The 16,337-nt window shown below is 43.8% G+C and overlaps 1 protein-coding gene across 1 annotated transcript; it reads left to right on the top strand.

Moving 5' to 3' along the window:
* Nucleotides 6,275-14,746, top strand: LOC106510426. Its single transcript, XM_021091262.1, has 7 exons — nt 6,275-6,319; nt 8,252-8,304; nt 8,395-8,550; nt 8,979-9,148; nt 9,361-9,473; nt 9,981-10,088; nt 12,711-14,746. The coding sequence occupies exons 1-7, from the start codon at nt 6,275-6,277 to the stop codon at nt 13,185-13,187; spliced, it is 1,122 nt and encodes a 373-aa protein (XP_020946921.1). The 3' UTR covers nt 13,188-14,746.

Raw genomic sequence — 16,337 nt, 5'->3', positions numbered from 1 at the left:
GCTATAAATACAAAGGCTCATGGTTTCCTTGACTGCACAGTTCTCTTAAAAGCTTGGTAGATTGCCTGTGTATTTGCTGATGGTAAGTTTCTGCGCAGATAATCACAGTCAAATATTTTATATAGACATAATTTTTTTTTAATTTGGAGACATTATTTTCCCTACTAGCCTCTGTACTCTGTCATTCCCAAATCCTCAAAAGAGGGGCAGGAAACCTTGAATCCTTTTGAAACAAAAGACTCAAGTGAGAAGACAATAACCTAAATCCCGCCTTGCCGGAGGCCCACCACCTGCATGTGGCCATCTCCTGCTCAGGATGCTACTACCTAAACCTCTTTAGCCTGGGATACAGAAGTAGTTGACCTCAACCCCAACAACACTTCAAATTTCTGGACTTGAAAAGATCTAAATTGCAGACTTTAGGTGGAGAAGACCTACCTGAATGATGCAGAATTTCTTTTTAACTCTTCCACAGGTTGGCTACCTCCAGCCTGAGGTCCTCTCTTGAGAGAGCAGGCAATACACACTGGTATATTGAATTTTTACCAGTTAATACTCCTCACGAGATGTGCTTCCTTTCAGGGAAGGTAGGAAATCAGCTGTGTCACTTGCAGTTCTGCCTGATGGGCTTCTCTTTTTCCTTCAGGGCTATTCCTGCAGCGATAGCAGTCTCCTTCCAGCTGCCATTAACCCATCATGGGTACATTCAATATCTTCTTCTCCACCAGGCAAGCTGTCATGGAGAGCACCTGATGAATCCTGAGGTGTGGGTTAAGGTAGAGCTGGTGGAAAAGGAAGAGGAGGAACCCTGGGAGCCTGAGCCTCTTCTCATTCACTCTGAGCTCTGGGTATACCAGTGATCAAATCAACTCGCTGATGCAATGTTAGGCGACGTGCTTGGCTTTATGGCCCACTGTGCGCTGTCCAACGTGGCAGTCATGAGTCACACGTGTTGCTGCTCACGGGAATGTGGCTTGTCTGAAGGGAGCTGTGATGGCGATATGAAATACACATCACACTTGGAAAACTTAGGACCAAAAATGTAAAATAAATCCATAAATTTTACTGATTCCTTTTACTTGAGAGAGGCGATGAAGTTGTGAATTCAACCTACACCATAATTCAGCAAATCTCCTGGATCAGTCTCACCAATGACATGTGGCTGCCGGAGAGAGGCGACTGTTTGAAGGCAATCACGGAAACACCATGGCGTATTAACCATGATTTAAATGGCGAATTTAAAGCTTTGTACCTGACTTTTTTTTTTTTTTTTCAAGGAACTTTAAAACAAAATGCCAACACATTAGGTTTCTATTCGTGGTTATAACATAGTCATAAATGGAACAAGTGCTAGAGTCCTATCACTTAGAGACTCTGCTGGCATCATTAGTCTTGTGGAAACAAATGCACTCAAATGATACTGGAAACAAATGCACTGAAATGATACTGAAAACAAAGTCTTCATCCAGATCCTGCTCAGTTTGAAAGCACCACTGCTGGCAGTAACACAATTCCCGTCACACTCCATGATTTCAGCAGCTTCCAATTATCTGAGACGATGATAGCCGTTTCTTTCTTCTTCTCCATATGAAGGTTTGTGCATAGTCAGATGTGATTTTTTGAAAATTTAAGTCATCACCAGAGGCTCTGGGATGAAAAGGTCTCATTTTCCTTTATTCAGAAAGGGTGGAGTTGGTTTTGGCTTTCGTTCATACATACATGAACAAAATCTGTTGAGCCTCAGTCCCAGAATTTCAGCTGCAGCAAGTCTGAGGCATGACCCCCAAATCTGTATTGATCACGAGTTCAGAGGTGATGCTGATCCTCTTGGTCTGGAGAACATTTGAGAAACACACCCTAAGAGAGCGCTGGAAAGGGGAACGGGAGCATCCGCCCGACCCACTCAACGCCTGTAGCTGACATGCTTCCGGGGGGAGGGAGGGTCAATTTGCCAGCAACCCGAGATCCAGAACCCGAACCCACCCACCTCCCAAATCAACTTTTTGAAGGGGAGGGTGGCAAGGCTGAGATACAGGAGAGACGGTTTCAAACGATTATAAATAAGTTCAGCTTATTTGTCCCTCTTTTGGAGGAAATAGGCTTGAAATAAGACTCTCCTCAGCAATCTTCATTGATAAAGAGCCAGGAAGCACTAAATGACTGTAACTCCCACACTGACAGAGATCTTAGTTCAGTTGCTTTTCCCAGAAGGAGAATCTGAGAATCACCAGCAGAAACCCCTCAAAGATTCTGGTGATGGCACGGATTAGACCAGGCCCTAGTGCTACGGTGAGGTCAAGCAGGACAGTTTCCTGCCCAGAGGAAACGTAGCTCTGAGTCTCAAGAATACGACGGTGATTTAGGTGTAGTTTCTGAGCATCTACTGTATCCCCGGCACATGAGAGCACTCCATGCACCTTCACACAGGGCCTTGTGCGTTTCAGATCCTGAATAAACACTAAATTAATGAGTTATTCATTAAGTAATTAGTGAAAGTGCTTGCTGTATGATGTGAAACGAGCCCAATGGACGTGGTGAGCTAAAGCCTATGCTTAAGCAATATTCACCTCAACTCCCGTGGATTCTATCAACAAGAGATGCTCTGGGAGGAAGGCCAGACCAAACAGCACATCTCAGTTTCCTGGCCAGAGTTACGGGGCCAAACAACACTCAGGTGACCCCCCAGGGCTGGTAAGAGTCTTTCCTCAGCTATTTGAAACTGTAATTCCAAAAGAAATGATTTTTCCTTTCTGGTCACGTAGTTTGTAGAATGTTACCTGGGCTGATGCCAACTAGGCAAGTACATAAGTGAGTCAGGAGTTAACAGAAGAAAGAAATGGGAGTTCCTGCCACGGCACAGTGGGTTAAGAACTGACCGCAGCGGCTCAGGTCACTGCAGAGGTACAGATTTGGTCACCAGACTGAGGCAGTGGGTTAAAGTATCCAGCATTGCTACAGCTGTGGTTTAGGTCAAAACTGTGGCTTGGATTCATTCCCTGGCCCAGGAATGTCCATGTGCTGCAGGTGCAACCATTAAAAAGAAGAAGAAGAAGAAGAAGAGAAAGGTTCCAGCAACAGGTAAATAGAAATGTGTAAGTGTGAATAGACACTCATCCCCAAACCTATTTGTTTTTCTTCCTGAGTTCAGATCTGGACTAAAATTTCCATTGACAGATGAATGCATTAAGAAGATGTGGCACATATATACAATGAAACAGTACTCAGCCATTAAAAATAATGAAATACTGCCATTCACAGAAACATGTGGAGGCAGAGATTATCATCAAATAATAAGTCAGAAAGAGAAAGACAAATAGCATATGATATCACTTATATGTGGAATCTAAAATATGGCACAAATGAAGCTCCTACAAAACAAACAGACTCACAGACATACACAATAACCTGTGGTTGCCAAAGAGGAGAGGAGAGGGAATGGGATGGACTGGGAGTCTGGGGTTAGTAGATGCAAACTATTACATTTAGAATGAATAAGCAATGAGGTCGTACTGTACAACACAGGGAACTATATCCCATCTCTTGGGATAGACTATGATGGAAGATAATATAAGAAAGGGAATGCATATATATATATGACTGGGTCACTTTGCTGTACAGAAGAAGTTGGCATAACATTTTAAATCGACTGTACTTTAATTAAAAAAAAAAACCACTTGGATTTTCTGTCAGTTAAAAATAAGCATCCACCAGGCTTCATCAGCACAGGTTTCTGGATTTGTTTGTTATAGCAGCCAGCATTATCTTAAGTCCTAAAGGAACAGTTTAACATAAAAATGTGATTGAAAACATGAGGTTATATGGTATTTCCTAGGGAGTGGGTTTAAACAGAGCAGAGAAGTGCTCTGAAGCCATTACCCTGAGGCACTTCAATACTTAAAAATCAGGAAAAAGAGGAAAATTAGTAAAGAAATGTAAGAAGGACCATCCCAATAGCAGTAGAAAAATCAAGGGGGCTATGATGTTGTAGATCATTCTAGAACATCTAGAACATGTCAGAGAAAGGTGGTTTATGTACCATGTGCAGTTTCTGAGGCCCTTTGTTTCTGCATCTTGTTTTTCACTTTTACATGATGCTTGCATATTCTTCCAATAAATTTCCCATTAATTTGTGTTAACTTCCTGTCACCTAGGAGTCCTTGACTGTGGTAGATGCCCTCTAAGACGGCCGCCAGTGATGCTCACCCACTGGTATTCACACCCGTTATCATCTCCTCCCTTTGAGTACTGGCTGGACTTATTGGTTCACTTCTAATGAGTAGATTGGTGCTTACTCATACTTGCTACGCCATGAATGAATCTTGAAGACATTCTGCTAAGTAACAGAGGCCAGACACAAAAAACCATACAGTGTATGATCCACTTTATATGAACTATCCATAATAGCTGGGTTTTGTTTCTGTTTTTGTTTTTTTCTGGTGTGTGTGTGTGTGTGTGTGTCTGCCTTTTGGGGTTAAACCCATGGCATATGGAAGTTCCCAAGCCAGGGGTCAAATTGGAGCTACAGCTGCCAACCTACACCTCAGGCACAGCCACACCAGGTCTAAGCTGCGTCTGTGACCTATACCACAGCTCATGGCAACACTGGATCCTAAACCCACTGAGCAGGCCAGGGATCGAACCTGCGACCTCATGGATACTAATCGGATTCATTTCTGCTGAGCCATGACGGGAACTCCACCACTGTCGTTACTTTTAAAGGTCCACTTCCCCAACCAGTTGTGAATCCTACAAGGAGGGCCCATATCTTATTCAACCATTTCCCAGCCCCTAGCAGATGCCTTGCATTTACTGACACTCAATATAAGGACACTAAAAAAAGAAAGTTAAGTAGTATCCTCCTGGATGACAGTCGGATTTGTTTCTGCTGCATCACAACAGAACTCCAAAATATCCATAATAGCTAAATCCACAAAGATGAAAACATTTAGTGGCTGCTAGGAACTAGGAAGAGGGAGAAGAGGGCGTGTCTCCTAGTGGATACTGGGTTTTCTTTGGGGGTAATGAAAAGATTTAAGACTAGATAGAGGTGGGGGTAGCAAACACTGGAATGTACAAAACACCAGTGAATTGTACACTTTAAAATGGTTCAATTTTTGGTTCTGTGAAGTTCATCTCAATTAAAAATCAACAATAAGATACTGTAATTTTAATTTAAAAAATTGTTAAAAAGAATGTCATTTCTGAAATTAGGTCATAAAAAATGTGGCTTGTGTCTTGGGTGTACTCATGCTCGCTCTTGGATCAGTCATCCTGCAGAAAGTCACTGCTATGTTATGATCTAGCCCTGTGCAGAGGGACCCAGAACTGCCAACACCACATGAGTGAGCTTGGAATTAGATTCCCCATCTCAGCTGAGATTTTGGATAAGATCCAAGTCCCAGCCAACAACTTGAGAGAAATCTCATTTAAAATTCTTGAGCCTAGAGTTCCCGTCGTGGCTCAGTGGTTAACGAAACCGATAGCATCCATGAGGATGTGGGTTTGATCCCTGGCTTCACTCAGTGGGTTAAGGATCTGGCGTTGCCATGAGCTGTGGTGTAGGTTGCAGACGTGGCTCAGATCCCATGTTGTTGTGGCTCTGGCGTAGGCCGGCGGCTTCAGCTCTGATTCAACCCCTAGCCTGGGAACCTCCATATGCCACCGGTGTGACCCCAAAAAGACAAAAGATGAAAAAACAATTCTTGAGCCAAAATTACCAGCTAAGCCACATCCAGGTTCTTGACCTACTGAAACTATGAGATAAATATTATCTTCAGCCATTAAGTTTTCGAGGTAATTTGTTATGCAGCAGCAAAACAGATAATTAATGCATTGACCAAAATACTGGATGAGTACAGAGATAATCATTCCTATTAAATATGCCAAGGTAATAAACAGCCTAAGAATATTCTTATTCATGCCTCACCTAAACTTCATTTTATAGTTTAAAAATCTGAGGCTCCAAAAAGTGAAGTAATGTGCTCAAAGGCTTGCAGGTAGCCAGCGGCAAGCTGCGGAATCCAATCTACCTCACTCTTTCTAAGTAGGAGATGTGTCTGGAGGGACTATGAGAGGAACTTTATGGTTGCTGAAGGGTTTATAATTAGCAGAAGAAATATCTGAAACAGTAGGTTGGAATCAGATTGAGGAAGGCCACCTTGAGGCTAAGGAGTTGGTGCTAAATCTTAGAGAACAGGAATACAGATTTTTTTTCGTAAAGGGACGATATGATTGAAGCGTTAGTTTGAAGACATACATGGTGTCAGTTTACAGGATGAAGAGACTAAAAGAAGAGAGACCTGTCAAGCAGCTAGCTTTGGTGAGTGGAACAAAAGAGGAAGGAGAGGAATCTCCCCAAAGAAAAATCAACAGGACTTGATGAATAATTTAACAGAGACAAGGGGAAGGGAGCTGGCGAAGAGGAAGCCTACATGATAAGGAGAATGATGCCGCTACAGAGACTGGGAGGTCAAGAGAACTGAGTTTGAGGGAAGCAGGGAAGAGGAAAGAGAAACTGAATTTCAACTACATAGTTGGATTAGAGGCAACAACATGTGAATGTGTAACTAGAAATCAGGAGGAGTGCTGGCCAAAGACAATGATGAGATTAATTTCCATCGAGGGAATTCCAATCTTGGGAGTCCATGACTTTTCAAGGAAAGATGAAGAAGAGCAGTAGAGTAGACACGATTGGTTCCCAACCCGTTTTGGATTTTGACCTTCCTACCTGACCTCTTACTTGGTTCCATGGTCACCCTACCTCCTCTCAGCCACAAGCCACTCCAAGCTGTTTCTGGATTCACAGAGTGGATCCTCGTCAGTATAAGCCAATAAGAGTCACTCCCACCCTGTGGGAAACGTGCCAGAGACCCACATCCACGTGATGAGATTTGACAAGTCCATTGGGAAGCTTCTACGGAGGCCTGACAGGAGGTGGCCTTCTTTGTCTCTACAAGTTGTTCTGTCTTGACATGAAATCGGGAACTTCTCTGTCATCATGGGGCCCTGGAAGTCCAGGCTTCATTGGGCACAAGCATCCTATGATATAACCAGACACCAAACCGTGGGAAACTACTTTAATTCAAAGGTCTGGAAGAGGAAACAAACCAATGAAACACAGAGAATGACTGGTCAGGTGCTAGGAAGACAAAGAAAATCGAGGTGAGCTCGGAAGTCAAGGTATCAGGAAATTGAAAAGAAGACAGATTTCAGCAGGGCTTAGACCCAGCTAGGGCTGAGGGCTGAGAGGGAACCCTGGGAGGGAGCCATCCTTTCAGACCCTCCTATTCCGGATTCTCGAGATGATTCTGGGATCAGCAAGAGGATGTTTCTGAACTATTAAACACATTCTCTTTTGAAAAAGTAACATGCACATTAGCCAGGCTAGTCATTCAAAAACCAGCCTCAGTTCAGATACTATGCAGATTCACCCTGTTGGTGTGAAAATATGGATTGAAATGGACTCTGCTACTTGATTGAAATTAAGCGTGATCACACTCAGCAGCCCCAGGAAGCTCTCCGATTCAGACCTCAATTGGAGAGGCTTTGCGCCACAGGGAGCTGGGAGTCTCAGTCATAAAAAAAGAGAAGGGTTTCTTTCTCTGGGATTTTTCCCTGTTTTCAGTCTGAATCCCGAATGAATGTTCTTTCTCTTCCATGATTCTTTTTTTTCCTGCTTTTGGCATCTTGCTCTCACTTTTCCCTCACAGTTCTCTCTCCCTTAGAGAGAGTGTCTGGACTCTTGGGCCAGCATCGCATGTGATTTCACGGAGCTGTTGGAATTAACTAAAACTTACTCTTTCCCAATAAATCTCCCCCAAGCTGCCACACAGCAGCTGTGAATCCCCAGCATGGGATGTGGCTGAGGTACTGGGAAAAGCTGGCTGTGTTCCCCAACCTCGTGCATCCTTGGTCCCAGAGAATCAGCAGAACTCTACGGCTCTCTAAACACAACCCTTTATCTAACCTGCCCTGCAGATTTGGTACGGAGATTTCCCAGGTGTTTGGGCTGGGTTTACTTTGAGAAAAGGGGAAGTGAGAGAGACAAAGTTCAGAGAATGGTGATCAAATACAAACCATGCTAGGAGGCAAGATTCAAGACTTCAGGAAATGCAAACAAAATCACTGAGGATTGTTTAGGCAGCAGTTCCTTAGAAGGGGAAGTAATATTTGACTGTAAAGTGGGGTCAGAGCCATTCGTCTCCAATTTAATGTGTTTAATGCACTGAAAAAAGTGTTCCCTTTTCTCTAGCTTTTACTCCTGGGGGTGGATGGCCAAGGATGGGAGGGGCACAGAAAATTACAGTGAGTGCATAAAGCATTTACTGGCTAACAATGCCTACTCTCTGCCAAAATTGTGTTTATTTGTTAAAAACATACTTCATTGTGTTGTAGGAAAACTGAATCCCTCCCCAGTCCCCACAGAGACAGGACGATTGGGTTTCAGGGTGAGGTGCCAGCTAGTGCTTTCGAGGGCATTAATGTGCCAGCTGCTCCTGCCGCATTCATTTTATTTCCAGTCCCCGGGCCGGTGTTACACTCTGGTTTTGTGTAAGGGAATCAGGATTAGCGAGTCTTTTGTGAGTGACGGGGTGAGGGCTAGCAGCATCGCCTTTGAGCTCTGCACACAGGGGCAGCCTAGCAGGCAAGGCTCGAAGCTTTGATTTACTTCTCACGCGCTGACTTTTTCCCAAAAGAAAGGATCCCTTGCATCAGGCTGCTCTGTTGGAAGCTTATGTGCCAATGGACTAGGGTGACGGGCGCTTCCAGAAAGCAGTTCACAGCCACCAAGCCAGGGTTACTTTGCAGCTCCAAGCAGATAAAACGTTCCCAACCTGCTGGGCAGAGTCTGTAGAGACGCCCCTTTGTCCTGTGCTGAAAGGCAGGATTGGGTGGTCCTGGTCTGAGCGCCGAGAGAGCATATGGATTCCGACTTGCTTCTTTGAAGGCGCTAACGTTATTTTTACCCACTTGGAAAGGCTGAACTGCTACAGCTGTTCAAAGCCCCCCTCGCTGGCTGGCTTGGCTAAGTGCAGGGACCTGCTGGAACAACACCAGCAAGATTCTCCTCCACCGAGGACATTGCCCAGCCTCCGAAAGGAAGCGGGGCCTCTTGCATGGAGCAAGTGCTCCTCAGACGGAGTTCCGGGCACACCCGCACAGGCACAGGCACACACACATCACACAACGCCATTCTCTGCCTGTTTCTTAAGACTGGGTACAAAATTACGAAGCGAAATTTCCCCAGGAGCCCATCTCCTGTTTTAGTTTGAAGGACAGAGAAAGTCAAAGTGAAAAAGGAGCCTCCCTCGGCCTCGTGCCCTTCCCCCCACAGCCCAGAATCAAAACAGTCATTCTGAGAACGAGCAGAGGCGGAGAAGGTCAAGAAAACGAGGCCTTGTCTATTTACCGGCTCTGTAAGGAACTATTGTGTCTCAGCAGCTGTTCTTCTTGCTCCTTCGGAAGCCCTGCCTGTGAGTAGACGGGATGGGGTGTGTGACACCGGCAGGCGGGGACCCTGGGGAGGAACGTCTACTACTTTCTGCACCTCAAGAAAGATGGGCTTTGTTTCTCCCAAAGAGCAGAGATCCTGTTTCTGGGGAGCTGTTATCAGAAACGGATTTTAACCAAACACAGTTGGAGAGAGAGAGAGTGTGTGTGTGTGTGTGTGTGTGTCACTGGGAGGGGGAAGGACAGAGGAGAGAAAGAGAAAAAAGTCACAATCTCCGCGACCTTTCATTCTGCATTTTTTTTTAATGGAGAAAAAAAACTGAAAAATTTCAGCCAAAGGAAAAGCCGTGAAATGGTTGAGAAGGACTTTATGACTAAGAGAGGACTGCGATGGAAAATATGTAAAAAGAGAAGTTAAACCAGCTGGCTTATTTAATTTTGGCTTTTCCCCCTCTTTTCATTTTTTTTTTTTCTTCTTTAGCTTAAACTAGGGAAAAATGTGCTGTGTAAATATCCAGTGTTTTTCCTAGGAGTTAGCCCTAGAATTGTTCACAGAACTTAGGTTAGTGGACCTCTGGAGACTGGGCGTGAACGTGACATCTCACCCCTGGGTCAGAGGCCACTTCCTGCTCCATCTTGTAAGTAAAAGCTCTCGCTATCCTGCGAGTCTCCTGCGCCCACACTGGGGGGTAGAAGTGGGGGATGGGAGTGTGGGGGGGGAGCAGGGACTGGGGGGAGCTCAATGACAACTATTCCTCCCATGATTTCATTGTAGGAACACTTTCCATTCTTGTATAATATTCAGAAACTAAGTCGGGAAACTCTATTACAAAGCACATATTAATTAATATTTCTAGCTTATTAACTTATTCATGCATCCAGTAAACATCATTGTAGTCTACCGAGGTACTGTGCCTTGTGTTACCTGCTGGGGAGATAAAGATAATATATTCCTTCTATGACCTCAAACAAGAAGGAGAGACAGAAATCTAGACCAATAATTACAGCCATTACAGTAGTTTTATGAGACAACAGAACAGGAAAAATGTACCTTTGCCTATAGGAGGGCAAGGAGGGCACCCAGAAAGTGGTGATACTGGAAATGAGCTGTTTGCTTTTTATTTGGGGTTTTGTTTTTTTGTTTTTTGTTTTTGTTTTTTGTTTTTTGTTTTTTTTTTGGCCATGCCCACGGCATGCAGAAGTTCCCAGGCCAGGGACCAAATCTGATCCACAGCAGTAACCAGAGTCAAGCAGTAACGACATCAGATTCTTAACCCGCTGAGCCACCAGGGAAGTCCTGGAACCGAGTCTTTTGAGCTAACTAGGAACATACCAGAAGATGAAGGAGAGGAAGAGCATTCCAGACAGATGGAACAGCCATGGAAAAGCTTTTTTTTCCCCTTGGGTAAGGGGGGACATTTGCAATGGTGTACTCCAATTTGGGTTCTAGGAACTTAGGATGAAAAGTAGAGTGAAATGGGATAGTACTGGCCCACAGTGTTCAGAGTTTGCAATCAAGGAGCCCCCACAGGCAGCATTCAAGTGTAAAGACAGAATTAAAACCAGTGGAAAATAACACCCACACACCATCCTAATGGGGACCAAGCTGGAAGGCAAAACCCGGCAGAAGTAAAATGGGAACTGGCAGCAGCACAGGTTAGGAGTTGGGGGAGGAGGGAGAGCCTGGAGAGGAGCCTTTGAACAGAGCTACAGGGGATTTTCAGAGGCAGCTGAAGGGCCGATCTGGGTGGGGGAGGACAGTGTGGCAGGCACAGAACCTGTTCAGGCAGGCGTGGAAGCAAGACAAAGCCGAGCCCAGTCAGGGAGTTAAGATCAGTCATCATGACTAATGCCCAGACGAAAAACGAGGAGGGTAGACAAGAGGGAGTCAGGACCTCCAGGACGAGGAACCTTGAAAAGTACCCTCGGGGAACTTGCCAGCTGGGACTTCCCCCGGGGGGCCTGGGCATCACTGGCAGTTATCAATGTGTTGTTCTGTGTGGGATACAAACACTATTGTAATGATTTTTAAAGCAATCAGAAAAATACATTGGGAGTTTGGGGTTAGTAGATGCAGGCTATTACATTTAAAATGAATAAGCAAGGAGGTCCTACTGTACAGGCCAGGGAATTATATCCAGCCTCTTGGGACAGGCCACGACGGAAGATAGTACAAGGAAGGGAATGTGTCTGTATCTATGACTGGGTCACTTTGCTATACAGCAGAAATTGGCACAACACTGTAAATCAACTATACGTTAATAAAAAAAAATTAAAAAGAGAAAAATATGTAATTAGCACATTAAATTCAAAATTATATAGATACAAAACCTGCTTAAGATGAAGTGTGCAGAGGAGTTCCCATCGTGGCTCAGTGGTTAACGAATCCGACTAGGAACCATGAGGTTGCGGGTTCAATCTCTGGCCTTGCTCAGTGGGTTAAGGATCCAGCGTTGCCATGAGCTATGGTGTAGGTCGCAGACGCGGCTTGGATCCCGTGTTGCTGTGGCTCTGGCATAGGCTGGAGGCTATAGCTCCAATTAGGCCCCTAGCCTGGGAACCTCCATATGCTGCGGGAGCGGCCCTAGAAAAGGCAAAAAGACAAAAAAAAAAAAAAGATGAAGTGTGCAGAGATACTACCATGGTGAGGTGACCTATAGTAAAAATTAAGAAAATACAAAAGAAGGTTTTATACCGATAAGGCCAAAATTGGGAGGGCAGTCTATAAATGACTCAAGTTTGAAAATGTTGGTCATTAGCAATGGGGAGTCCCTGAGAAGTTTTAGGCACTGGACTATATTCTAGAACATTGCCTTTGCAGGGGTAGGGAAGAGAGGAGCTGGAGGCGTTTGCTAAGAGGGATTGCATTTCTCTTTCAGAACCGATGCAGACTCTGCATGTTTTTTGAGTTCATGTTTCAATAACGAAACTAATTTGAACCCTGAAATACTCAGGCAATTCTGTGAGAACCCTTCTTTTAGTAATGTGAAATACCTGTGACTCTATTTTAATCTTGAACAACTGGACATATATACTCAGGTGAATAACTGGGGCAGTAATGTGCATTGGGCAAAATGACCTCCATGGTGTGGAGTAATAAGACACTCACCATGTCTACTGAATGCTGGTCCCTACCATCATTTGGTTAATTGGACTAACATAGACTTATTGTTAAAAATATGTCTGGTACATTATGTATTGTCATGTCTTAAATTTTCTCTGTTTCATGATAATTTGACATTCGGGGGCCTTGTGAACAGAGGAGGAACTGCCTGTCCCAGGACGAGCTAATTCCTAGAGATGATAAACAATCCGCGTGTAAGCATACCTTACACACGCAAACCAACCCTCCTGAACCCATCCTCCATCCGCCTCCTTTTATCAGACACCTGCAGTCTGGGACACCATCCTCCTCACTCACCTCAGTCACCACGGAAACAGTTACTGGACCACTAGAGACCACCGCCCGAGTCCAGAACCTGCCAAAATTATTCAAACCATCCACCCTAAGTCTGCTCTGCTGCTTACCCTGCTTGCCCATTCTTTCTCATGAAAACAAGATACAAATTGTTACTATGCTTTCCCCTCGCTCCTTCTGCCTCCTGACCAACTCTGGTGCTTCTCTATATGGTCCTGCATGGCTTGGTGTGCCCCTTCTTCTTGGGAACTGTAGGCAAAAACCACTTTTCCCCCCCCAAAAACAGTTGTCTCTGTGTCTTTTATCTTACCATATCTGACTCAAATAAAATCCTGGGTACATTTTAAAACACATTAAAGAAACTCAATAAATTAAAAAAATCTGTTAAATGAATGAATATCTCTACCTACTTAAAACATGTCTTTTACCTTACTAAAATGTTTCTCATGTAGTTAAAAGCCATTTACATTGGCTATCTATAGGAATCATCCTCTCATGCAACCAAGGACTGGATTTGGAAGAAATTTTAGCTCAGAGTAACTTAGGCATTGCTAAACAACACCATGAAACCATGACCTGCAAGGCAGCATTATTTCTTGGTTCTAGGAAGACATCCAAAAGCGAACACACCCATTTTGCGTATCTTCCTACATGAAATGTAGGTTTTCGCATGCCAGGGTGGATTAACTGCTGTAACAAATAACCCTAAATCTCAACTGTGGAAGATAATAAAAATTTATTTCTTAATCACCAAAATCCAGTGCAGGTGTTCATAGTTGGACAGCACTCCTGGCTGCCTCCATGACTCAGGAATCAAAGATTCCTTCATTCCGTGACACTGCCAGTTTCAAAACGGGGCCTTCAAGGTCAGCAGAGAAGGTGAGAAGACCATGGAAAGAGCACATCAGATACATACACAGCTTTACACACAAATGCCAATCAAAATGTCTACAAACATTCTATTGGTGGGAAGCAGTCACATACCCTGGTCCCCCCTTCCGAAGATGCCTGGGGACCAGGAAATAGTCTGTAGCTGGGCAGCCATGTCCCAGCTACCACTCTGCACTAGGAAAGAGGAGCTCAAATCTTTGGGGGTCAGCTAAGCTTTTTTCATTAATTCAAGGCATGTGACCCACGACTGCATTCTGCTGATGGCGTAACTACGGGTTGGTCAAGTGATGATGTAAACCAGTGCTTTTTAACTGCTTGGGGAATCATGAATCTGATCAAATTTATGGATCCTCTCCCTAGAATAACACAGAAGCATAATAAGAACACAGTTTTCACTAAATTTCAGGAACTTCATGGGTTTTCTGAAGCCCATCACTGATATTATTTATTCGAGGCTCACAGATCTATAGTCTGGGTACGGTTGACACTATTTGCCTTGAGTTATATTTTGAATAATGTTCTAAATCATGAACCATGGGATTTTTTCCCCTCAGCTAGGTTTTTTTGGTTTTTGGTTTTAAATTTAAATGCTAGAACTAAGAGATCTGGAATATCCGCAGTTAGCCATCCAAATTTTAGATGTCACCTTTACACTGAGTGGAAATTCTCATCCCTCCTACCGCAAAAGACTTTATGTTGGTATCCTGCCATCCATTTGCCACTCTCTAATCCATTTCACATGGCAACCAGAGTGACATCTAAAAATTCTAATTTTTTCCTGCCACTCCCTCCTGAAGATCTTTCAGTAGATAAAGATCTAAACTCTTAACATGGCATACAAGGTCCTGAGTTAACTGACCCTAGCTGATGCGCATACTGTGTGATGCTTTGCTTCTCATACTTCCCAACTAGCCTTTCTCTTCCTCCCACCTCAGGACCTTTGCACATGCCTTTACAGCTTCTTTCATTTGTTTTGCCTTCATTCTCTGTATAGGTAACTGCCACTCTTCCTATGGATCTCGCCTCAACTGGCACTGCCTCAGAGAGGCCTTCACAAACATAAAGTAAGTTCCCCTAAATGTGGTTAGAGTACCCTGCAGGTTTTTCTCTTGGGGATTACCATGGTTTATAACTATATGCGATTATTTGGTTTGTTTGGGTGACTCCCACGAAAAGGTAAGATCCATGAGGGCAAGAACTGTAAGCACCTAGTGCCACAACTCGGGACCTGGTTTAGGGCACGGACTCTAATGAGCATTCAATGTGATGAATGAATGAATGAACACATGAACGAATGAATGTTACCTATGGTTTACTCTGTATCTTGAGAAAGAAAAAGTTAAGTGATAAAGGGTCTTGAAACCAAATTATTTTCTCATTCTGAGAGGTTAACAGAATAACCACGTCAGTGTATGGTATGATTTCAAGGACCTTCGCAGGTAGGCAGTGACTCTACTGTGCCATCTTGCAGCCTCTTCTCTTAGATAATGTCTCATCCAATAAGAGAAATGAGCAATGAAACATGGCCTATCATTATTTCACACCACCCCAATGAGAAGCGCTCAATGATGCAGTACAGGCCACAGAGGGGGACTATCATACGAGGAACTGGTAAGTAGGAGACTATTAAACGAATCCAGAAAGGCTCCTGGGGAAGATGGCCCTTTGAGTATTGTTTGAAGGCCTCTTGATGACACTCCTTTATTGAAATATATTTGGTAGCATGAGAGCCATCAAAATATTTTCCCCACAAATCCTGCACCCCAGCTTTTCTATGTTGCTGTCACAAGAATAGAACAATGAACAGAGAAGAGAGCTGTCACAGAATAGAGTTATGAGAAAGGCTGGCAAGGCAAGGATTAGGCAGGTACTTCAATAAATATACATAGTTTATTGAAGTATAGTTTATTTACATTGTGTTAGTTTCCGGTGTACAACGAAGTGATTCAGTCGTGTGTGTGTGTGTGTGTGTGTGTCTGTGTGTGTGTGTGTGTGTACACCTGTCTGTATATGTATATATACATTCATTTTCAGATTCTTTTTTTTTTTTTTTGCATTTTAGGGCCACACCTGTGGCATATGGAGTTTCCCAGGCTACAGGTCTAATCAGAGCAACAGCTTCTGGCCTACACCACAGCCACAACAATGCAGGATCCGAGCCGCGTCTGTGACCTACACCACAGCTCATGGCAATGCCAGACCTTAACCCACTGAGCAAGGCCAGGGATTGAACTTCATGGTTCCTAGTCAGATTCACTTCCACTGCACCACAGCGGGAACTCCCAGATTCTTTTATAGTTTATTACAAGACATTGAATATAGTTCTGTATGCTATATAGTAGGACCTTCCCCCGGCTTCTCTTTCCCTTCTGGTAACCGTAAGTTTGTTTTCTATGTCTTGAATCTATTTCTATTTTGTAAATAAGTTCATTTGTATCCTTTTTTTAGATCACACACATACGTGATATTATATATTTGTCTCTCATTGTCTGACATACTGCACTTAGTATGATAAATGGTCCATCCATGTTGCTGCAAATGGCATTATTTCATTTTTTATGACTAAGTAATATTCCAT

Source organism: Sus scrofa, chromosome 5 (assembly GCF_000003025.6).
Source record: "Sus scrofa isolate TJ Tabasco breed Duroc chromosome 5, Sscrofa11.1, whole genome shotgun sequence".
NCBI lineage: Eukaryota > Metazoa > Chordata > Mammalia > Artiodactyla > Suidae > Sus > Sus scrofa.
The sequence above is the reverse complement of the archived record's forward strand: the minus strand, read 5'-3'. Positions and strand labels throughout refer to the sequence as shown.